We start from the raw sequence: 26,153 nt of genomic DNA on the forward strand, positions 1-26,153 counted from the left end.
AGAAACACTATAATGTTACAATATTAATTTAATCATTAAATGAAGACTGAAATAAAAGGCATCACTTACTGGGAACAGCACAATGGGGACTGTCAATGTTACAGCAGTAAGGACAGCCACTCGCACACACAGGATCAAAGTGTCGTAAGGATCAATCCGGCTGTATGTGTGCAGTAGTTCAGGCTCCACATTGCCTACAGAAATACCAACAGAATCTAGTTTAGCTGCGCAAGAGCTCATTACTCAGCAACTGTGGACAGCATACCATGACAAACAATCTCCACAAGAGGGCGCTTGGGTTCCATGTAACACAGTAGAGGCAAATTCTGTAAAGGATGGGATCATTAAACAAAACAACACAACACAACACAAAACAAAACAAAACAAAACAAAACAAAACAAAACAAAACAAAACAAAACAAAACAAAACAAAACAAAACAAAACAAAACCCCTGATTTGATTTTTCTATGAAAAAGGTTACTACGCTTTTATAGAAACCACATTAGATTGTCTGGATGATGGCACTTAATAGCTAATACACAATAACTAACAATTAACAACAAGGAAAAGCTATTCCTTTGCAAGGAAAATGATTTTTATTTTTTATTTTTTGCAAGATTTGTAAAGTATATTGAACATTTTAACACCGTATCTGAGTTGCCCCTCTAAAAAAAACCTAATCTCCCTAGTCAAATATGTTCCAGCCCAAACTAGATTCCTTTTGTCTTACTTAATATCTATCACTGTTCTGTCCACTTGATATGAACACAGCCATTTGTATTCGTCCGCTGGTACTGAAACACCAATCGTAAAAGAAATGTCAGGGAAAATTGCCCTCACCATAAAAAGTCAGGTAGCCAAAGAGAGCCGCCAGAAAGTACATGGTGTACATGATTAAGATGGAAATGTTGGACACCTTCTGCATCTTCTTCTTTGATGGGCTAAAATCAAAGAGTGGACATTAATGCCACATTTTGCACTGAGATGTTATCAAACATTGCAGGTTACAGATGGGCGACTCACTTGCGCAGCTCAGTGTAGATGGGCAGGACCTCAGGGTGGCAAACAAAAGCGAAAGCCAAAATCGGGATGGTGTATGCTGTCTGTTAAGAGACACATAAACACATGACTGTCTGTTATTAGCAGCGCAGTTGAGCTTCGCCGCATACATGTGTGGAAACTAGCAAATACATTTACAGCATCTCAGCATCTCTGGCTTTCAATATTCGAAAGCGATACAGATCCACAGATACAAACGGTTCTTCATCTCAGCCGCCTACCTGTGGGTTGATGGTGAACATGCGTGGGGTGCAGTGGGAGTCATCATCCTCGTGAACCACGCCGTTGTTGTACTCATGGATATGGACTGAATCGTTCAAGCTGAGGTGGGAAGCGGTACCATTCACTGAGAACTCCTCAAAGGGGCAGGGAATCTGAAACTTCTTGAAGATAACCTGCAAATGTGGCAACATGTGGAAGAACAAACAGGAATATCATGAAAAATTAAGATAAGGTGATATGTCAGTCATTAAAAAAACATCCTCCAGTTATCAACAACTACTTAGAAAAACCATTTCAATCTAGATTAGGGCCACTCAGCCTCTAAGTAGACAGATTTAACTTTGAACCTCTGATGTCTGTAGTAGCTCTTATATTAGCCTTATCAAACACTGACACATTCCACCAAAAATAGAGACAAGGATGGAAAAGTTAGCAACATAAAGTGTATGCCAGGAAGGCATGCCAGAGCAAAAGAGGCTCTGTGTGCGCAGTGACTGTGTTGATGTGCCACTGTGTGTGTTGGACCAACTTACTGCAGTGAGAAAGAACACCATGCAGCTGAGAGAAAACCCGCTGGTGTAGCCAAGGTAACCTGAAAATAAAGAGAACGAGAAAATTCATAACTGCTCCTCAGACTGAATTCATGTGTTGTTTGGAACCACTATTAACTGCATTAGCTTTAGATGCTCCTTGTCATAAATGAAGCTACTGCAATAACATCCTGAAAATGTACAGAGTGACCTCACAGCACTGTGAGGGCAAAGACGGCATGTTTATACTGTGTATTAACGAGCAGAATATGCCGGAATTGAGAGTGCGATTATGTCAGGAGAAATTATTTTTAACTGAACAGCCCGCTGTTTTCACTGTGAGGGGTAGGACAAGAACGCACTAATTGCTTGACTGCAATGTACATACCTTTGCCTTCAAAAATTATTAGATAAGTTGGATTAATTTCAAATAATCTTAACTGATAACTTCTAAGTATAGAAAATATTTCTTGAACACAAACTGGCAAATGCACGAGTTAGATAAATGCACTGCAAGAAAACAACCCAAAAACTCAAACCCACTACTCTGGAGTATAATAAAAGGAGCAAAACTACTTTAAAGAAGCTATGTTACAATGAGTAGCTGAATAAAAGGACATTAACTGTTAATATAGACTGTAAACACATAATACTTGTTATGCAGGAACCTTGCCCAGCTGCCATGGAGATCCATTTTAAACAGAAAAAACATTTAATTAAGTTAAAAATAAAAAAATGTAAGTCAAACTGTAAATTTAAGTGAAGACAACATACATATTTTATATTATTTCACTAGCTATTGATTATTAGTATATTATATTACATATTATATTATTACTTTTTTTTTTCTCTTAGGGAATTCAAATAATCTATTATTTATATTGGAAAGTTAAGCCCGCTGGTGATGTGTACATGGTCCTGGAAGTCTGGCTAGACTCACAGATCAGTGAATTTGGCTTTTTTATCTGCTTCAAGCTTATCTTTTATCTCTGGTCACTGTGTGTGCAGAAAACACCTATACATTCACCTATATGCAATTGCCCACTCGCTTTAGTATTGTGTCAACAATAAGGTTAAAGTTGCCTTAGTGGTCTGATTCAAAAGAGGATGTTTTTGTTTTTGTTTTCTTTTTTAACAGCAGGGCAACTGTAGGGAGAAAAAACATCATCACTGTCTGATGTATGCATTAGATCACATGTTAGCTGATTCTGATAATTGTTTTGAATGACTGCTGAAAACTCATTTTTATAGGTTAGCTTTCCCTTAATCCTCATCCCTTTATTTTTGGCCATAGTTTACAACTATTTGCTTATATGTCTGAATGAGCTTCTGACCATATGTTCGATTATGTGCCTGTTTATGTGTCTGTACATTCGAACGTGCATATTTATCTTTAATATATGGCTTTTATTCAAACTGTGAAGCAATTTGTAGCTGTGACAGTTTTCTAATATCTGTAAAAAGGTATTATTATAGCATGTTCCAACACACTAGCAGCTTTCTTTGGTAAATGGAAGTGGAAAACAGTACTCCCATAACAAAGATATATTTACATTATACTCACCAAGCTGTTTCATTAAAGCAAGGGGCAGGATGATACTGGCAGAGACCATGATGACCAGGTAGTTTCCGTTCAAGTACCACAGACTGTTTGGAGAAAAATCTAGTTTATTTTGGTAAGCTTTTGGTAAGAGTGTGTGGTGGTAACATATTTCTTCATTCTCTACATGTAGCATAGAGTTAGTGCTGTTTTTGTACGTTTAAAAATGTCAGTGCGGCTAAATCTGTGACACAAGGCTGTTAAAAATCTGTTGGTCCAAATGGTTGATGTACCCCATTTTGTCAGGCCAACAGTAACCTGTTGGGAACACCCTTGGCCGCAAGATTGTGGAAAAAATGTGTCTGCTTATTCGACAGAAGTACTAGAATAGTGTGTTGCATAACTCAGATTATTTATATGACAGGTCACAGTTGCAGTAAAGCAAAACACTATGGTGCCTAAACATCTTAGGACTGAAGAAGTCAGCAAATGTTACCAGTATCAGCTTAAAGTCCCTGTCAGACACTTTATCCTCTCTTTCAAACAGAAAAAAAGACATCAGACAAGTATTAGTGTTCGCATTCTACAGCTCTGCTAGTTTGTCATCATCAGGTCCCCAGACATGTCCTCACTCTGAACAAATATCTTGTGAAATTCATTCAAAAAAAAATATCTCTGTTGTGCAACCTCAATAGCTGAGATTACATGTATATGTTTATTCTAAGGACATGTAGACAAATGTTAGTGTTACAGTGGCTTCGTACTTCTGTGTTAAATCTACACCGTGGTATCTGTCATATCTGCAAACCCTGCTGAAACCCTGCACTGTAAACTATCTTGTAACCCACGCCATAACCTACACTGTAACCTGTGTCATAACCTGTTGTTGTTGTTGACACTTCCTGCGCAGGTTCAGAGGGTGCAAACCTGCGAAGGTTTATTCTCCAATTGACTAAATAACAGTACTAGTAATTACCAAAATCATTATTTATGGGTGTTTTTTTAAGTTTAATTGTAAAATAAATGTATTGTTGTTATCAACAAATTTTCAAATTTACTGTTTTTCAGAAAAAGCAGAAAAAATAGTAAAAGACATTCTTATATTTTATCAAGATACCGAATTACAGTTATTTACCTACCAATCAACTGCGCCTGCTCAAATTTGGGTATAAAAACATTATTTCCTTTTGTTATTTGCCCAAAGAACAGCTATAAATTTGAGTTTTAAATACGTTCTTCACAGATTACTGAAATATTTGTGTTTTATTGTTTTATGACAGGTGGTCTAATAACTTTGTTAACCACTGTATAAATGCTGACACTCAGTTGTCAGGTGTTAGGGTGCAGTTAGAGATGCTGCAGAGAGTCTGACTTCTTTTATGATATAGCTTTTATTGATTTGACACTGTGATCCAGCTGTGTAATAAAGGATGGACATAATATATTTAAGTTTTAAAAACATTTATTTGTCTTTAATCACTACTCAAATCATCAGTTATACTAAACGGAATGCAGTGGCATCTATATGACTTTTTTCCAGTGGGATTAATCTATCTAAGCACTTTACAGTGCCTTTTTTATACTTATCCATACAGCGAGTTATTCTGTGAACTTTAGCGCTTTATCTACCTGGCATCTGTGAATATAAATAAATGAATGTGGTGAAACAGCATGTTTATAGTCATTTTACCTGTCTAAACTTAAAACATCAGGAGCTGTAGAGCCAAATGGGACCACACAAACATGCAGTTTAAAGTCAACTGTCTCTTAAATCCTGTGCATAGGAAAGTCTTTGTCCCCTAAAGCCTGTTTCTCACTGCTAAGCCTGTTATTCTTAACCCTGCAAGAAACACAATGAGTAGGATCGGCTGTCTGCCACAGTCCTACATGCTGGAACACAGTGTGATCTCTGACACTACCAGTGTTTATTTGTGTATGCATGCGTGCATGCGAATTTGGGCGAGTCACTTAAAAGCAGGGGAAGTTGCACAAATCATAGGTCATGTCTTCTTTGGCCTTTTAGGCGGTAGGTCAAATGAGAGCAGCTTTCACATGCAGGCGCACTTGCACTTGGGATGAGTTCTGTCCAGTCAAGTCTAGAGTTCAAATCCAAGTTCAGTCAAATGAAATCTTTGGAAGTAAACTGTGTTAGTCTGACTAGCAGTATTTTAACATTTAGCTTCCAAAGTTGCATTAGCAGTGACAATAGTGACAATACAAACAGTTTTGGTTTTCTCTCCCTCAAAATTAGTTTTTGATTTAACTTTCACTGTTCTCATAGAGTGACAACCCTAGGTTGGATTAACAGGTTTTTTTATAGAACCGATTGGCAGACAGAAAAAATCAACAAAGTAGCTACTGTTTCCAAATGTCTCAGCCTCTCTGCATTTGAACATGCTGGACATCACTGGACCCTTTATATTTTGCCAAAAAAAACTTCCCATACCCTACATAAAACAACACCAACCAATTCAGATCTACTTCAGCACTGGCACAAACTACTTAAACTCAGGCAGAGTGAAAGGCACTTGGCTGTCTCTGCACCACACGATAGCTTTCTAATTCAAGAGCCACTAGTCATAAATAAAGCTGCAGACCCACTACACACCCCTCATTCCTCTTAGTTGCTGTGACGCCATGAATTTGGACAACAGGGTTCATCGAGTGGACATGAACACAGTGTGCCTCCGTTGCTAAAGGGCTGGCCCTGAGCTGACCTATCCTCAGCCTCAGAATTTGGCACCCCATTTTACACCACCTGCTGCTGTCATTTATGTGTGTGTGTGTGTGTGTGTGTGTGTGTGTGTGTGTGTGTGTGTGTGTGTGTGTGTGTGTGTGTGTGTGTGTGCGCGCGCGTGCGTGTGTGTGTGTGCAAGGCATGTAGAGCAGTTACAGAGCTCAATACATCTATCTCATTTGGCTATAAGCGTTTAACGTAGGTGGGAAGTAGGTTGAGAACTACGAGAGAACTGCTGTTGTTATGTGGGTTTAGATCAGGGGTCGGCAACCCTAGGCACGCGTGCCACAGCTGGCACGCAAAGGGTTAACTGATGGCACGACCATAGCTGGACTGGCCATCGGGCGTACCAGGCATTTCCTCGGTGGGCCGATTATCTTTTTTTTTGTAACGGTATAAACAATGAAAGGTGGTGGATTGGCCAGATGCTGGCCGGTGTGTAAAAATAACTCAGTTGTTTGGTGGTGGCTATGGCGGAGCTTCCACAGATTCAGTAAAATTAACAAGTGGTGGAGACCAGCAGGTGGATGAGGGAGAGGGGAGGCAGGAGGAGAGACCCAAGGTGGCCGCCGGTCCAAGTGTCAGGTGAACTGAACTTCAGGTAAGAAGTTATGACCTGCAGTCTATCTGGGTCAGATATAAACCAAGTTTAGTTTATTTTCGTTGTGCTGACTTTTTACAGTCAGTTACAATAACTCGTACTGCGTACTAGCTAGCATGACGGAGTTTCTATACAGCTGGGTGGGTGCTATGATGTTACTGATGTTGAACTTTATTTTATTCATAAGATTAGTTAGTAGAGTTGCCAACCTTCCCGTAAAAAGACGGAATCGTCCCGCATTCAGAGAAAATATTATGCGTTTGGTGTTGAGCTGAGAAGGGACACAGTTTGTCCCGGACTTCAGCTAGGATGGAAAAAGACACAAAGCTGGAGTTGCTTCTTCTTCTCTCATTCTCTCCCCTCCCTCTCCTGTTGCTACTTCAATCATGAAACTGATCAATGATCAGCTGATCGGCTTTTCTCTCTTGTTTGTTTATCGCCCACTTTGCGCCAGAAAGAGGAAACGAGCGGATGTAGCACTAAACAACAGCAGCACGTTTAAGCTTGATCAGCTGTTGTTAGAATTTATTTAATATTAATTCCTAGTATCAGCTGATGTTTGCTGGAGCCACAGCTGTAAAAGCTGCTGGTCATGATATTGGTTTGGATATGTGGTGAGAGGGAAACATGAAGATGAAACCAGGAGATGTCCTTACTGAATCATCAGAGCTGAACAGGTGATGGAGAAACAGGTTTACCTTTTAGGTGACATGAATGAGTTGAAGGGAAGTTATGAACTGTTTCTGAGAGACAAATAACACCAGGATCCTTTTCTAAGTAGCTGACAGCTGGTAACTGTGCAGGGGTGGATCTAGCAAAGTTTTGCCAGGGGGGCCAGGTGGGGCATTAACAGGGAAAGGGGGGCACAAAGAAATACTTTCTTATTCTCTTTTAAAATGTCTCACTTTTATTAAATAATTATCTGAAACTTACAACCAAAGTTTTTATCTGATGTAAAATGTATAGAAATCATACATATACCAACAAGACTGTACATCACTGTCACAACAGCGTTTGTTTTCATTCAAAAGGCTTTATAGCTTTAATACCTGGTGGGCCGGTCTCTAGTCAAAATGCCCGGGCTGTTTTTTGTCCCAGTCCAGCCCAGGGGAACAACACGCAGTGAATTAATCTGAGAAGGTGCATTAAAAAATAAATGGCCGTGCTAGCGGTGCACATCGCAAATCAGCTCGCAAAGACACATTAGTTGTGCCGCTTCTTAATGATGGTATCTTAGCTAACAACCCCAACTACCAGATTCAACTTGTAATTGGCTAAAAATAACTTAGCCTACTGGTGAGAGGGACGTTGTTACCTTTCTACATTCCGACACTTCAAAAGCTTCAGGAGCTGTTCGCTCACCATCAGCACCACGGAAATACACGGATACATCCGTAGACTCGAGACACAATGCGTTTTTGGGACTTTCAGGTGTATGGACCAATGTTTTATTTTCGGATCAAACCAGAAATCTTTAATGAGCAGCTAGATTTGTCTCGCATTAGCTGGCTGAGTTAATGCCAGTTAATGCAACATCAAAGCAGCTGGAATCCACACCTGTGCGTGTTCATGGAACTTGCATTTTCACCCGCTGGACATCACCTGACAAGTTTAACTGTCTTCAGAACATTGCAGAGGCCTTATTGACAGTACTTGGCTCTAGATATCTGTGTGAGCAGATTTTCTCTCACATGAAGAGTGTCCTCAGGTAACCGTCTGAATGCTGGACACTCGGAGACCTGTGTCTCTGAGTGGGAGACCAGAGATCACATTAACATGTGTATTAACAAACATGCCATATTGGCTTAGTTTATTTTTCTTATCATTGTTGTGAGGAGACCATAAATAGCATTTGCATTTTCTGTTGTACAGTCCATTTGCTGTTATGGAGTTCTTGTTATGGATAAAAAGTGTCTTTTTTTGTTTCAAAATAGCTGATAACTATTCACTGATAGCTGCCAACATCTGCAAACAAATATCATTCTATAAAGTGGTTCTATATATTGTGTAACTGTTAATATAGAGCGTTAAATTTATTGCTAATGCAATCATATGGCACACTGACTTCTGAGGAAATTTTAAATGGCACTCGCCATCAGAAAGGTTGCCTACCCCTGGTTTAGGTTGTCTCAGTTGGTTTCAATCTTAATCTTAAGACTTAATAATTTTGAGGTCAGGATTCTGGATTGCCACACTATGTGTTGCAAGACCCCTTACAGCTGAAGGTCTTTTTTTATGACTTGAAATATTTGAAGCACCTACGACTTGAACAATTATGTAATTATGAGTCCATGCATCATTCATTCCCTTCTGCTTATTGAATACAAGGTCATGGGGAGGCTGGAGTCTATCCAAGCAAGGGGAAAATTCCACTAAAATACACAAACGAGCAACAATTGGAACAAGCCCCTTGCTTAGATGAAAATCTTGTGTCAAGCCCATTTAACTCAGAAGGTCTGCACATTATGCCCTGACATGTGTAATCCTGCTAGTTGGCATTATATATATAAAACTAAATTGAACTGAATAAAGTATTCTGTTGAGTATCTTGAGTTATTGAATATCTGCCCTCAGACCGTCTAGGCTGCAGCACATAAGTATTATAGCTGCAATCCATTTTGAGCACAAGGTTTTTTTAGATTTAAACAGACAGCTGGAATCTACTTCAGTCCTCCGTGGCCTTATGCAGACCGTGTCTCTGGCATAACTCTGACGTGGACAGTGCTTGCCTCTACAAGCTGACAGTAGTGAGGATTGATGTTGTGTGCTTTAGTATCAGATGCCCAATCATGTCCTTCCTGTTGTTCAGCCAATTCCAGGCTCCCATTCTCATTACACCCCCAAACCAACTGACTCAGTAAATGCTGCAAACTGGGCCAGGCCCCATGACCCTGCACACAGTGTCTCAGCTCTGGGTCAACAACAGGCAAGACTCATGTGCTCATGTCAGCCCGGTGGTGTAAATACTGAAAAGGACATAAATGACAAGACTCACTCGCTGTTGGGCTCAACCTTCAGGAAAGCTTGGATGACCAGCGGTAACTCGGATTTAACAATGTAAAGGTAGCTGGACATAGCTGTAACAAGATAAGACAGGGGAAATGTAACATGTGGTGAAGTAAACCACAGTGCAAGTACACACGCTAACCAAACAGACATCAGAAAAACCATGACACAAGTACACTTACCACATCATGTTTACATAGGTGACACAGCCGTCGCTACTACTGCGGACACTGTGGTCACGTCCTTTGTACTTTTGGGAAATTGGATTTTTTACTAACTTTTACTACTTTCAGTATTTATCGTTGGCACCAAAACTTTATTGCTTTGAAACAGGTTTAAGATTATAACTTAGCTGAGCTGGGACGATAGACTCTGTTACCTTTCAAGCAAAAATGTGTATTTGTTGAAAAATAAGGTCAGTTTTCCAATGACAATTATGCTATGTAGCTTCTTTACAGTGCAATTGTTATACCTATGAGTAATATCTGCAACTTCTGTCAGAATGTTTTGGTTAGAAGGAGCAGGTGAAGTTAGTGGGAGTGAGTGGTATGACTGATCACAGTGACATGCTTGTGCGTTTACGGCTTGCATTAACATATTTCCCCCTTTTCATTTATCTGGATACAGATCGTACCAGATCTTACCACGTAGTAGCAGAAAACTAGTTATGAAATCAGTATGGGGTTATCTCAATTATGGACTAATTTAGAGCTTAAGAAGCTTTGCGAGGCACATTAAAATCACATTAAATCACATCACACTAAAACATATAATCAAGCTCTCCTACAATAAATAATTAAGTACAAGATAGAGCTGGAAAATGCATTTAAGAACATTTTTAAAGTCAAGTTTAAAGAAAGAGTGAAAAAAACAAAACAAAAAAACATCAATGACTGTGATAATCTAAGGTGACTTTCACAGATAATTTTCATCTGTCTTGACTCTGGTCTTAGGAAAAGCCACTGTTGCCCGATGACACTCATAGAACTGACTGCTTCAGTTTCACTTGATGAAATGTTTTTGTTGTTGTAGGCCATGAAATGCTTTAAATGTAATCATCAAATGTAATCTTACAATCAGTACCAAAGCTAATCGTTAGTGAAGAAAGGAAAGCAGCTTTATCTTTTTGAGTCTGTTAGTAATCAAGCAGCTCCATTTTCAAGTAACTGCAGACATGTTTTTTTTCTAACAACAAAGGACCAATGATGGAGCCTTGTGGAACGCCAGAGATCAGAAAAACTTACTGATTTCCGAATATGTTCTTTTTAAAAGGTACAATCTAAACCAGCCTGAGGAGCTATATCCTAGGCCTAACTCAAGTGACTACATTAATTGTGGCTGCTTCTTTGCTTAGAAATGGTTGAAATCTGTGTTAGAATTTATAAAATATATAACTCATACTGATGACTGATTATGATTATTTTCTTTTCAAAAACGGTGTTGTGATTTACACACACTACCCCTTATGACAAGGGAGCAGCAAAAAAGTAGCTTTCTTTAGTGATTTTAATAATTCTGAAATCAACAGGGTAAACTATGGCTTTTTTCTTAAGAAGCTGGGTTGAGTAGTTCATGCTTAAGGAAGAAGGTATGACCTAGTTTGTCTCAACAACTCTCTGGTCAGTAAGAAGAGCAAATCTTTTAATGTCAAAATCACAAGGAATACAGCTACTTATAAGCAGCTACTTCATTGTTAATACTCTATCATATCCCAAACTTATAAATAGGACCAAAAGCCAAAGTAATACTAATGGATTATTTGACTATAGTTATAGTATAAGGCACCTTGAAGTGATTTGGTGCAATAAGCATATAACAGAATTGAATTGAAGTGAATTCAGTTTATAGCTACAGGCCAGTGGAAGAACACATGAGCGAACATGTTCCAAACCTACACTGTCTCCTCACCTCCAATATTTTGCAGGGTGATTGCTGTGCCAGCAGCTATTTTTCCAAGATTGCCAAAGGCCCTGTACCCCAGCTGTTCATAAGCTCGGATTCCTGTAAGCAGATTACAAACAATCACAAATTCAGTTATATTTGCTAAGATCTCTGTCCAAGGAACACAACGAGACGCTTTCAGAGGGGTTGACAAATGACTGCACAACTTAGATAAATAGAGAGTACGCTGACATGACTTTTTTTTTTCTATTTTTAAAATTTGCCTAGACAATTTTAACTCAGCGAAACCTCAAATTATGGAATAAAAAAACAAAACTAAATTTCTTTATTTAATGAGACTGGGCATTACACAAGTCGCGATGACTGAAAATCAAATCCGTCTATACAAAATTGACTTTTGTCAAAATACATTTAAATTATGAATACTTTATTTGTTGATAAAGTTTTTTTCACATAACTTTTTTTCAGTCAAGCACTCTTTGACATTAAGCGGTTTTTGATCTTTTCAACTTTACCAGCTGTCCTTTTCTAATGGCAACCACAATAGCAATCTCCAAGGGATTTTCGATGTGAGAACTTTACAACATGTAATTGTACCATTTCTTTTCAAAACACTGAGAAATGACACAATCCTTACCAACAATGCCTGAGGATTTGAGCAGCAGATGAATAGAGTAGGATGACAGAGCTGCTACTGCAGTCAGAAGAAACCTGTGACAAAAAACAAAAGTCACACACTCGTTATTTTCTATACTACTATTATCCTGAAATTTGTTTTTTTGATTCATGATATTTTGTGGTCATAAATTAGCACTGACTGCATCAGCTGATTGTGCCACACAGTACATATGACCACACAAGAAAAAATCAGTTTCTGACTCCAGGTTTTTTATTTTGGTAAACCACCTGTCACCTGTCTCAAACCCGCTCTCCATACTAATCTCATTCATAAAGTGCTTTACATCTGTCAGCTTTTCATGATGTAAATTAGCCTTTATATGTGAAGTGTTTATATCAACTTTAATTGCAACTGTTAAAAATACTTATTCCAGCCAGATCTATAAACCTTGCACTATCATGTATTTTCAGTAGTATTTTTTCAGTCTGGATAGCTGTTTCAGTGGCTGAAACACCTGTTCTAGCATTAATGTGGTTATAATACAGACATCTATAAACATACTTATTTTGCTGTACTTATTTATTACTTATTTTTCTGTATGTGTTAAATTTGGCTTGATGTAATATTACAGTCTAACTATATTTGTGCTAATCATACACTATACAGTTCTAATGCAAGTACTAATAGGAAGATTTCATGAGGCTATAGGTTCCTTCAGTACAAGAGCTACTCTGTATAAACTAAACTGACTTCCTGCTTTCACCAGACGCTGAGGCCATTTTCTGCTCCAGTCTCACTTCTTTGCAGCTACTTAAACATAAACTATATGCCTAGGAAAACCTGGGTCATGGTCTAACAGCAGCTGTCTGTATGGATGCCTCTATGGGGTCTGGAGGTTCAGTTATTCTGAGCTGTGGCCTTTCTATGGCCTATGTGGCAAGGAGGCTTGGGGCCTAAGAGAGGCAATAAATAAAAGTGAACCAATCTTGGCATATAATGTGTTGCAAGACATTAAGACATATAATAAATCAGTACTATTTATAAATGCACTGAAAAAGCAGATTACTTTGAGAAGTACAACTTAGTTCACCTCCTTTCAATTTAATCACTGCATATCAGTAGAATAGCAAATCTTGAGGTCAGAAAATTGTTGGAAAAAGACTAATTGTTTTTTTTTTTTTGCTGACAGGTGGGAAGCTGTCATACATTTGTTTGTTCAATATAAATGTGGGGCCAGACAGCATCGCTTAGGATGACTCCTTATACCAAGATCTCTGTGATTCCCTACATCCATGTGAAAATTCCTTTCCTAGGTGAAGATATTTCCTGAGGTCTTCACTGGTTTCTTGGCACTGCCATGAGAACATAGTTCTAAGAATTAGTCTCAAAATAGTTTTCCATATGCTAGCTCCATAGTGTACTGGTTAACACATTTCCTTAATATACAAAAGATCCCTGTGTTGAGACCAGTAGGGGTTACAAAACCAGCCTCAAGAGGTCACAAGCCAGTCTGCTCCCATTTGGGAGTATTAATGGGAGAATTGTGCCAGAAAAGACATCCAGTGTAAAATATGTAGATCCATCCATAAGGGAGGAACTGAAATTACCTGCTACAGAACTTTCTATATGCTGATAGATATAGAATAGACTGTCCCCATACAGTAAAAGCTATTGTACGAGGCTTGAAATAGGGTTGTATCAATCTAATTAATGATAAAAGGTGAACAAGTATCCTCCTACAAAAGAAATGTTAAAGACAATATTCAGACATCTCTGTAAGTTTGATTTGCTGTAAAAATGTCACATAACTTGTTTTATTTTTTGTTTTAAAACTCTTTTACTCACCAAAAAAGGAGTATCCCAGTGTTGGCCATGGCATAAGCTAAACCCAGGATTCCACTACCCATAATAGCATTGCCCAAGTTGAAGACCGACATGCCAAAAGACGTCTTTCCTTCAAACTGTAAATGCAATATAAATAAATAAATAAAAAACAGAGTATACATTAAATGCCAATTTAAGATAAAACCTAATGTTGTTACCTATGTTATATAGCTACAATTGTTGGGTTTCTCACTTACATCTGTGAAACGTATGGGTTTCTTTCCGCCTTCGTTGGGCAAAAATTCCTCGTTCTCCAGTCCATCATCAGGCTCTTCATATCTAGAGGCCAGATTTGCAGGTGTTAATTGATGGCATTTCCGTCCACCACTGAGAAAGTGAGCAAACATCGTCTGCAGACTCTAGCAAATCATGTGCTTTGAAGGTGACGTAATGAGCAAATATGTAGCTGAAAACCCTTGACGTAAATCTCTGCAAACATACCTGACTGTTTGAGTGCCATTTCTGTATATGGATCCACCAGTTGAGGCGAGCACAAAAACAAGGTAAACATGCATTTAAAAAAGCGAATATTATTTATGAAGTTATACTTTATGTGGTTCACCACATCTGTTATCTTGTTCATCATTGTCACTATTAATGGAGAATTATCATAGTGACAACAGTAAGCAAAAACAAATCAAACATCTGCTTTTAGCTTTAGCAGTGACATTTGAATTTAAAATAATATTGGTTAATTGGATTTATGAGATTGTGGCTTTCACACAAGTATAACTAGAGAAAGACAAAAAGGAAAGCGTAAAAAATACTTGCTTCAAGCTGTATTAAACAAAGGCAGCCATTCATAAGGAAAGAATACTCACTGATCCTCATCTAGCATTGTTTTCAATGGCACACCCACATCATCGCCGAGGTCATGACTTTTCCCGTTTGATAATATGTTCATCTCTGATTGAAGAGGCTCCATAATTCAAGCTCTGTTTGGTGTATGCGTTCGATTAAAGCAGTTCTTATGAGTGACTTGAATATCTAGGGCAGAGGTGGAAAAAACATGAGTCAGATAACATATCAGACAATTAACACACTTAACATGCTTAATGGCCCTCAAGACACGCTGTTTCAGCCAGCCTGTTGTAGACAATCAGCTACTTTTTTAATGCTTGTGGAAACACAAGTTTTCTCTAAAAGTTCATAGACTTTTGATTAGTCCATGTGAAAAATATCCTTATATACATCTCTGCAAGTTTGTTAAACTTGAAAAGGGTGGACCTGAAGAAACCCTTATATACAATCCTTCTTTTCAGAGAGGGCCTAGAAATATGCTGTGGGGCTGCCTTTGTCTGTGCCACGTCACTGAAAGCTAAACTTTACAAGCCACAAACAAGTCATTTGTTTTTGCCTAATTTTCTTTTTTAGAAATTGGAACAAAATGTTGTGTTCACGACGTTATCATTTTTTTCTATCCAGAATACATCTGTACAGCACAGGAATGACTCAGAGTCAAAAGAGTGACGTTCAACACGCCTGACAACATGATCTGACCTCATTCGTTCTTTTTCAGAAGTTTCTGCAGTCCATACACTGAACTGCAAATAATCAAATGTGAGGATGAAATATGACGATGCATGTTCTGCTTTCCAGAACTTCAGAATGGAGCAAAGCAAACAAGTCAGGATCACTAAGGCAAAGTCCACAGTCAGAGTACTTTTTTTTTATAACTGTATTTGCTCTTGTCTTTTATATTCCAGATCCCTCGATTTTTAGTGCTACTGCTGACATCCCCACACAATGACACTGTGGCCTTGATGATGAATATAAACATGAGTATGATTAAACGAGATGCCAGATCACTCACAACAAAATGCTTCAAATAACAGAGAAAGCGCTTTCCAAAACAGCTATTATGAGGCTACTATAATTATACAGTTTAACAGTAGCATCAGTGTGGGGGACGCTGTATTCACAGTTACAGTCAGAAGAGAATGTCAGAGTATTTGTCATTTATCATTAGCAAGCCTGTAATTAATAGCTCTTTAAAATTTGCCTCAGACTTTTTAACAGAAATAAATACTCTTCTATACTTCAGTGAGAACTTAGACAGACAATGGTGTGTTGTTAGTAGTTTCCGCTGTGACCAGGGTAGAGCAGCTCAATTGTGTTCACAGTGTCCTCTCTGCCAGAAGATCACTGCTGTGGCTATTCATAGTGTACAATTAAAGAGTGTCATTGATACAATGCCACTGAAGCTAGGAAAGAAACTTGAGAGGACACTGCGTGCTGCTTCACAATATAATCGAGTACTGAGCTCTTCAAATTTATGAATACCTTTCATCAATTAAAAAAAGAAGATCTAAATCTGGATATTAAATTAAAAAGAAAAAATACCTAACATTACTGATACCTTGCACCATGTTATCTGGTGAGTCAGTATTTGCTCAATGATACCACGTCCCTTAACGTAGCCTCAATCCCCTAGCCTAAAACCCCCTGATGTAAACACTTCCTGTTGCAACACTGGCCTTTGACAGCAATTATTTCCAGTGAGGTAAATTCAGAGGAGAAAATGTTGTGTGAATGCTATTTTCAAATTGAAATACACTTTGTGATACAATTTATGATTAGTGTTGGCCATCACACGAAAAGCAATCACAAACAAGCAAAAATAAATCAAACTTAGAAATGTAAACATGTAGAGCTCTTCAAAATGTTGTGCCTCTCATGGTGAGTGAAACTACAGTCATTATGTTTGGATCACTGAATTTACAGTAAACACAACAAGAGCCTATTGTTTTGTCTCGTGACTTTACCATGTTTATACCTAAATACAGCATTGACTGTTCTGTTGTGGTCTTCTATATATCTAAAACCCAACATATATGTCTTGACCATAATACACAGCACCATGCATGGTGAGAACAAAATGCAACAAATGCAACATATCAGCTGCCAAACACAGTTGTCAAGATCATTTGGGCTTGCTGTTTGCCACAGGTCGTGGGCACCTTGCTGTCCGTATGCCAGTACTCTAAATGTGAGGCCATCTGTCCTACAGCAAAATCTTGGCCCCAACTTGGTCATACAACTGGATAATGATCCCAACCACAGCAGCAAATCTACAGCAGAATGGCTAAAAAAGAAAAGAATCAAGATGTTGCAATGACACAGTCAAAGTCCAGACCTCAACCTGATTGAAATGCTGCTGTGAGACCTGAACAACTCTGCCCATAAATGAATGGTTACAAATGTAAATGAACTGAAGCAGTGTTATTAAGAAGAAGAGTGGGCCAAAATTCCTCCTCAATAATGGAAGAGACTGATAAAGTCAAACAGAAAAAGATTACTTTGAGTTATCGGTGCTAAAGGTGGATCTACTGAAACATAGACTACTCTGTGTTTCACAGGGCTGCATTATGGAAGAGGATTAGGGCCACTGGGAAAAGAAAAAGTGGGCACGTCTTTTTTTTCTTCTTTTCCTGAATTCTGAGAAAAAAGTCAGAATTCTGACTTTTTTCTCAGATTTTTTTTCCAGTGGCCCTAATCCTCTTCCGTACTGCATAGAGTACCATGGAAAGTAAGAAAAATCTCAGTTTGGTTCATTAAAAAATGATAAAACTGTTAATGCAAGAAAAAGCATAATCTAACCACAACCATAAAAAAGTATTATGGTTAAGGTTAGGCAATGTCAGTTAAATGTCAAATTATTCAAGGCTGTATTCTCTCTAAATTATTGCATTATTTCTAATGTTACAAGTACATAATTTCCTCTTATGACCACTAAAAAACCTCATTTAGAGGGAATGAAAATAAAGGTTTTAGTGTAGAAACACATGCAACAAAGTGAGTGTGCACGTGTGTGCATGATCACTGAAACAAAACTGAGTGCAACTGAGAACACTCTTATAAATTAACCCATGAACATTTAAACTTCCTCATTTATTTCTTTATTCAAAAGTATGGGAAGAGCTGTCAGGGGAAATAAAAAGTCTGATGAAACTTTAAAAAGGCTACAAGAGCAGAGGTGGCCAACTAAAAATATGTGAAAACACGGTTGCAGGACAAATTGGGAAATAAAAAGTCTTGGGAAATTGGGAATATAAATTGATTCATAACACTAATCAGAGCCGCAATGGTAGTCCTACTAAGATCACACCACAGAGAGCAGAGGTGAATATGAGAAGGGAAAGTGCTTCAGACTTGGCACAGGGATTATCAATGGAAGCCAGTGTTTCTGTGACAGTGTGGACAATGTTAAGGACATTGCACAATGTCAGTCTCAGCGGATGGCGTCTGACGCTTGTTTGCTATTCAGTACAAAACTGCAAGATTCAATTTAGCTATAGAACATCAACATATATTTGATGACTGAATAATCATTGTTCAATGAGCTCCTCGTGATCTTGACCAACATAAATATATTTGACATCAGGATGTTTGGCACAAAGCTCGCCAGGACTACCATATTGTCTCAACACTGAAGAACAGAGGTGGGAGGACAGGAGCATGACTTTTATAGATGGCACCGTAAATCCTAATGGATTTACCAAACTATGGACTGAAAAGACAACATAGTACCACATAATTACTAGTTACAGAAGTAGAAGGACTCAAATTACCACAAAGTTTATAACATTTGGCTCAAATGTTAAAAACAGATTTGTATACAAATTTTACCAGAAGTGTGGCTTTGCCAAACCAGAGAATTCTTTATTATTGTGAAAAGTAGATATGATAGATATGAGGCACTTTGCAGCATATCTTAGCAAATACATATCAAATTTAAATTTTAAAAAAAGTTGTTTTCAAAGAAATATCACAAATCAAACCAGCTCCACATATTTTTCTAGATTCAGAGTCTTTTTTCAGAGTACAAAAAGTTAATAGACACATGAAAAAGTTTCTGAAAATTGTAGGAAATATTAGGAAAATGTCACAGCTGCTACAGCTGGGACATATCTCAGTATAGAACTTTGACAAATACAGAAAATATTTGCCAGTGATTTCCACTTAAATGTTCCTATAAAACACAAAAGTAAACTAAAGCCAAATCATTTCTTTATGGTAACACATATAACATCATTTTAAAGAGCATAGCTTGTCACTGATCCAGAAGCCTGGGGTTTTTAAGTGTTTACCCATTCAATTTGTGTCCCGTGAAAATCTGTGACGTTCACTCCTAAAACTATTCGACCTGTGAATTTGGTCATTTTCTTTCCAAAGAAATTACCCCACCTACGTGGAAATTTAGCTCTAAAACCTGTTGAAATGCGGGCTGGTTCTAAAAAGGTGCCAAATTACCAGTAATCATCCCACAGATGTAATATTATCTACAGCTACTCTTAGTACCATTGATGTTAAGTTAGACTCTTTTTCTCCAATTGATCTTTCTGAGTTAACTTCAATAATTACTTCCTCCAAACCATCAACGTGTCTTTTAGACCCCATTCCTACAAAACTGCTCAAAGAAGTCCTGCCATTGATTAATTCTTCGATCTTAAATATGATCAACCTATCTCTAATAATCGGCTATGTACCACAGGCCTTCAAGCTGGCTGTGGTTAAACCTTTACTCAAAAAGCCATCTCTAGACCCAGCAGTCTTAGCTAATTATAGGCCAATCTCCAACCTTCCTTTCATATCAAAAATCCTTGAAAGAGTAGTTGTCAAACAGCTAACAGATCATCTGCAGAGGAATGGTTTATTTGAAGAGTTTCAGTCAGGTTTCAGAGCTCATCACAGCACAGAAACAGCTTTAGTGAAGGTTACAAATGATCTTCTTATGGCCTCTGACAGTGGACTCATCTCTGTGCTTGTCCTGCTAGACCTCAGTGCAGCGTTCGATACTGTCGACCATAATATCCTATTAGAGCGATTAGAACATGCTGTAGGTATTACAGGTACTGCACTGCAGTGGTTTGTATCATATCTATCTAATAGACTCCAATTTGTGCATGTAAATGGAGAGTCCTCTTCACACACTGAGGTCAATTATGGAGTTCCACAGGGTTCAGTGCTAGGACCAATTCTGTTTACAATATACATGCTTCCCTTAGGCAGCATCATTAGAAGACATAGCATACATTTTCACTGCTATGCAGATGACACCCAGCTCTATCTGTCCATGAAGCCAGATAACACACACCAATTAGTTAAACTGCAGGAATGTCTTAAAGACATAAAGACCTGGATGGCCGCTAACTTTCTGCTTCTTAATTCAGATAAAACTGAGGTTATTGTACTCGGCCCTGAAAATCTTAGAAATATGGTATCTAACCAGATTCATACTCTGGATGGCATTACCTTGGCCTCCAGTAACGCTGTGAGGAACCTTGGAGTCATTTTTGACCAGGACATGTCCTTCAACGCACATATTAAACAAATATGTAAGACTGCTTTCTTCCATTTGCGCAACATCTCTAAAATTAGAAATATCCTGTCTCAGAGTGACGCTGAAAAACTAGTTCATGCATTTATTACTTCCAGGCTGGACTACTGTAATTCATTATTATTAGGATGTCCAAAAAACTCACTGAAAAGCCTTCAGCTAATCCAAAATGCTGCAGCAAGAGTACTGACAGGGACTAGAAGGAGAGAGCATATTTCTCCTGTTTTGGCTTCCCTTCATTGGCTTCCTGTTAAATCCAGAATTGAATTCAAAATCCTGCTCCTCACATACAAGGTCTTAAATAATCAGGCCCCATCTTATCTTAATGACCTTTTAGTACCATATCACCCTATTAGAGCACTTCGCTCTCGCTCTGCAGGCCTACTTGTTGTTCCTAGAGTATTTAAAAGTAGAATGGGAGGCAGAGCCTTCAGTTTTCAGGCCCCTCTTCTGTGGAACCAGCTTCCAGTTTGGATTCAGGAGACAGAAACTATCTCTACTTTTAAGATTAGGCTTAAAACTTTCCTTTTTGCTAAAGCATATAGTTAGGGCTGGACCAGGTGACCCTGAATCCTCCCTTAGTTATGCTGCAATAGACGTAGGCTGCCGGGGGATTCCCAAGATGCATTGAGTTTTTCCTTTCCAGTCACCTTTCTCACTCACTATGTATTAATAGACCTCTCTGCATTGAATCATATCTGTTATTAACCTCTGTCTCTCTTCCACAGCATGTCTTTATCCTGTCTTCCTTCTCTCACCCCAACCGGTCGCAGCAGATGGCCGCCCCTCCCTGAGCCTGGTTCTGCCGGAGGTTTCTTCCTGTTAAAAGGGAGTTTTTCCTTCCCACTGTCGCCAAAGTGCTTGCTCATAGGGGGTCATATGATTGTTGGGTTTTTCTCTGTATCTATGAAGCGCCTTGAGGCGACTTTTGTTGTGATTTGGCGCTATATAAATAAAATTGAATTGAATTGAATTGAATCAATTTAAAACTTGCTTTAACATAATTTCAATAACTCTTAGACTTTATATAGATTCCAAATGAGTTTTGTTTTCAGCAACGAAGTGACAAAAACTGAAAAGTCTCATTTTGAACTACTATATTTATCTGACATTTGAAATGTTTGAACAAGTGGGAGGGTTAAAGATTAGCTGATTTCTTTCTCTCTTTTTTGACAATTCAAGGTTAAAGGTTCAAGTAAGAGGAGCTATTTATATATTTTTTCTTATCATTAAAACCAGAGCATCTATTCCTGTGACACTAGGACATAAAGCAGGGCATGCACGCGACAAACACGGGACAGTGGGGAGCAGGCAAGCACATGTAGATGAGAAAGGCGCATGTGGCACGAGGTTCAGCCAAGAGCGCCTGGCAGCACCAGCTCATCCTAATCCACGTGCTTCCAGGGGACCACATGCTCGTGTCTTGCATTACAGCCAGAACTTGAATTACATATTCTTTCCATTTATCATGATAGGTTTCTCAACAACTAAAACCTTTACGTTTTAAGCAGTTCAAAAGAACAGATGATTTATTTTACTTTAAACAGGCATGACTAGAAAGTATACTAAAAGTATTCTAACCATTCATTTTGAAGGAAAACTGAGGTGTTTAATTTAGAAATGAATTGTATAAATTATATATTATACAAATGTATAACATCAAATGTATGTTAAATCAAACAGACGGGGACGTTAAAGACTACATAAAAAGAAAATAGTTGCAGGAACAAAAAAAGGGAGTGCTGTTAACTATAAAACATTTCTGTTTTTAGCTTTAACTACCCCCAAGTAGTTCTGAAATTGCCTTTTTGCTGAACTGCATAAATAAAGTAAAAAATAAACATGATAGACATTTATTTAAGCAACTTGATGCTTTGGTACAACTGTCTTCCATCTCTAAGGTTGAACCCTCTATAAATTCAATAAAATAATCTTGGCTTATTTTTCTTAGTCATCACATACAAGCTGCCTAAATCATTTAAAGGGTCATAAAATGAAGCAGCACCACTAGAAAGCACACAAGGACATAATTCAATGTGCAGTTGTGCAAGTAGACAATACAGTCTGTGTTTGTACAAAGATTTAGTTGAAAACATTAGGCTCAGTTGTCCGATAAAGGATGATTTGTAGAGCAATAGCAAACAGCCCAACAAACCTCCCCATATTTCATCAGTACGGGTGTTCAGGTGCACCCTGATGGTAGGTGAAGTTGTCAGTTACACATCCCAGAGGCTGACACTTTAGGATCTAGGGAACCATAAAATGTCAAATTTATTTTAAGCCTAATTGATACATCCCGAATTGTTCCAAAGGAAGTCAGTACAAGCACCTGTACAGGTCCGAGTAGATATAAAAGCTATTATTTATGATTATTTATGCAAGTTTTCCCAGACTCTCCTGTCTACAATCTTTATAATTAATGCTAGATGTAAAATGTTATAGACAATAATAAAGCAAAATTTAAAAAAAGAGTAGGACATTTTATTTATGATTCACATTTTATTATGCAATCATTATATAGTCACTGTTTTTAACACAGAAGATAAAAACGCTCAAACGTACGTAGGTTCATGACAAAAACACAAAGAAACAAAATACAACAGACAAGCGCACATATGCAGTTATAGAGAACAGCACCGGGTTTCAGGCTTGATAACACAGAACGAAGTCACCATGGAAAGAAGACAGTAAAAGATACTTCAAATTAGTTTAACCAGGATGGTTCAAAGACAGCTTGAGTTATCAGTAATGTCTTGATCCTTTTAGAAGAGTTTTACATTTGTTGCTACCATGGTTTTGAACTGATTTTGCCCATTTGTAGTAAAAAAAATAGTTAAAAAAAAAAAAATTTGTATCGTGTTGAAACCCAGCAAATACATAGATGTATTTTACATTGTGCAAATTATGCAATTATTATGCTTTATTAGCACTAAAGCAGTTAAGGAGGCTTTAGTGTCAATAAAGCCACTGTAATGCTTTCTTTAAATGAACTCTCAACTTCAACTATCTAACAAGACAGGCCAAGATTAGTAGCATGACTTTGTACCTTGAGAATAAGAGATTCCATATATTTATCAGCTGTAATTAAGTGTTTATTAACAAACACTATTTTTTTTTTTTTTGTAATCTACAGTGTTACAAAGAAGATCTTCTGAATAACAAGAATTAACCATATATATCTGTGCCATATGTGAGTAAAGTGAAAAATCAGTGCAGTGCAATAATAATAAACCAACTATATTTCTTTTAATATTAAAAGCACATGTCCTACAGTTATCAAAAGGAAGTAAGAAGTAACTACAACCAGCTTTTTTTTAAAGGGGCTGTTTGATTTAATTTTTAGCCAAAACAGTTTGGTAAGTTATTTAAGCAAATAGTTAACTCTCATTAATTATGATTACTTGATAAACTGCAGGACATTTTTCTGAAGCACAGTTTGGTAACCAGGAGTTTGCAGCGGGAAGTACTGAGCAATTATACTCTGTGCATGTGTTTCAGGCAGCTTTTACACTGCATCACAAGAATGTTGCATTTTTCATTTTTAACGGGTGAATTACTGACAGTGCAGGGTGTTGTTTTATTTGAACAGTTAAAAAATACAAAATGATTAAATGTGACATCAATGCGAGAATAAAGTGATTGCAGTGGAAGCATTATAGCAGGTACCCTGGCTTAAAGGCCTACGGATATTTTGATTCCTTGTTACTACATGGGGAAAAAAAATAATAAATGTTTTATGTTGTATGTTTTTATTACATTGTCTCTGAGGGCTTTTATGTCTCATATTATGATTTGAACAATTGAGTGTCCCTTTTTACATTTTTCCATGAAACACTGTTTTGAGAAAGAAGAATGAATGCAGTAATAATGTTGTATGAGGAAAACCTATCAAAGTGACCACTTTAATGAGTAAATTGTAAAGTCAGGCTTTTGGGATATAGACATAAAACCTAAACATTTACCGGGGGAATGGGAAACCTTAGTGTTTTCTATAATCTTTCCCATATGGGTCAGTACACACAGAGCAATAATTTTGTCCATCAGATCCAGAATTTATCATTATTGTTCATTTGAAGTCCAGTTATTGTCTCTACTGAGGGAAATATCTTACTCTTTCATGTTCTCCAGGCAGTCTAACTCTGTCTGATGTATGGTGTTGAGTAGATTTCACTCAGCACTCCTTGGAAAACATGTCTGCTGCAGCCAAAAATGATGCATGAATGCTATGAGTTAGAAATCGAAATAATGAGCTGAAATTTGAACAGCTGCTATCTAACATTTTATTATTATTAATTGTCGTTCAGGGGATTTCTTGGGGTTACAAAACATTAGACTAAATAGCCAAGGCAATTCTTTAGGACAAGTACAAATATAAATACAAAATCTATGGCTCATTGTGGAATATTTCCGTCATCATATATTAACATGTCAGTGCATATTCATCCACAGGGAACAAACTTGGGGGATAAAAGCTTAAAAAATCCACTCTGAACAGAATTAGAGCTCTCTTTTCAATCTTAACTGTCTCATAAAATGCTGAACAAAATGTATTTTTGCCACACATTATAAACAATATCAATAAACGACTATGACTTTCTAATGACTTCAATATAAATAGACACTGGCCACAAAGATTATGAGACCCATGACAAAGATAATAATAACCTGACACATGACAGTTAGACTGACTTAAATACAACATTTCACAGGTCTCTTTAATGTGACACATGAGTACAGCTGGCTGCGTCCCACATGGATAAAACACTGACTTCCATGCACTGTGCACCTGTCAGGTTCCTGCTCAAACTCCTAGCCACTTTGTTCACCACACAAGGCTTATCTGCTCATTCTGCACTATAATGACCCCAGGACAAAACCCCACACTGGGGTTTCGATAGGGACCAAAGTCAAACACATACACCCTCTCTCACAGTACCTGGAAACCAATTTTTTTTTCCCCCAATATGTCACAGTCGAACACATCTAGTCAACACACGCATTTAAGCAGCTTGGGGTCGAAAGATCTTGACAGCCATTGCAGAAAAACATTCACCATTTCCCCACCTACCACATTTCCACACATTTCCAGCAAAAGGAAAATCTAAGCCAGCCGCCTGCAGTCCACTTGTTAAGTTTTATCCTACATTAACACAAGCTGTTATGCTGATTTCAAAACAAAGAAAAACAAAACTGCAGCTTCATGAAACCACCTGGCCCAAACAGTTTTACTGTAAGTATTGTTATTATTGCTGCAGAACACTTTACAGTTAAGCAACTTTTCAACATAAACAGCCACTGTAAATTCTTAATTATATACTCAGAGCTAGAATGCACACTGTATGCAAAAATTAAAAAAACAAAAAGTGTCACTCTCACTAATCTTCCACCCATCATCTTGTTGTACTACCATTTGGTTTTCAGTTTCTCACAAAACAAATGCTCACAGTCAAGTAGCTGAAACCAGTTTATTTTAGGCATCTTCAGCTGGAAATGGCTCATTTTAAATGTATTTATTACCCGTTACAATTTATTTATTTATTTAACTGAACTGAACTGTAGCCTCTTTATTGGTCAACACATAAGCCTAGTTTATACTTAGAATGGGATAAAAATCCATTTCACAGCATTATCTAAATTAAAATGACCACAAATAAATAAATCAAGTAAAAATACAGCAGAAGTAGCCTGATACAAATCAAGACACATTCAGCT

At 37.7% G+C, this 26,153-nt stretch overlaps 1 protein-coding gene across 2 annotated transcripts in view; it reads right to left on the reverse strand.

Moving 5' to 3' along the window:
* slc38a3b (solute carrier family 38 member 3b) overlaps positions 1–26,153 on the reverse strand; it is a 32,248-nt gene that overhangs the window by 4,697 nt on the left and 1,398 nt on the right. Inside the window, exons 2-14 of one of the 2 annotated variants that reach the window (XM_084928852.1) lie at positions 14,923–15,088; positions 14,543–14,563; positions 14,299–14,380; positions 14,063–14,178; positions 12,236–12,309; positions 11,605–11,697; positions 9,686–9,767; positions 3,377–3,459; positions 1,816–1,874; positions 1,282–1,455; positions 1,025–1,104; positions 842–942; positions 70–194 (exon numbers count right to left, since the gene is read on the reverse strand). In XM_084928852.1, the coding sequence (XP_084784978.1) occupies positions 70–194; positions 842–942; positions 1,025–1,104; positions 1,282–1,455; positions 1,816–1,874; positions 3,377–3,459; positions 9,686–9,767; positions 11,605–11,697; positions 12,236–12,309; positions 14,063–14,178; positions 14,299–14,380; positions 14,543–14,563; positions 14,923–15,026 (1,194 nt within the window). In that variant the 5' untranslated portion in view covers positions 15,027–15,088. The remainder of the gene's footprint in view (positions 1–69; positions 195–841; positions 943–1,024; positions 1,105–1,281; positions 1,456–1,815; positions 1,875–3,376; positions 3,460–9,685; positions 9,768–11,604; positions 11,698–12,235; positions 12,310–14,062; positions 14,179–14,298; positions 14,381–14,542; positions 14,564–14,922; positions 15,089–26,153) is intronic. The other variant, XM_084928853.1, reaches the window with a different exon arrangement.

This window comes from Perissodus microlepis, chromosome 5 (assembly GCF_051167445.1).
Source record: "Perissodus microlepis isolate ML-2025 ecotype Zambia chromosome 5, ASM5116744v1, whole genome shotgun sequence".
NCBI classification, from domain to species: domain Eukaryota; kingdom Metazoa; phylum Chordata; class Actinopteri; order Cichliformes; family Cichlidae; genus Perissodus; species Perissodus microlepis.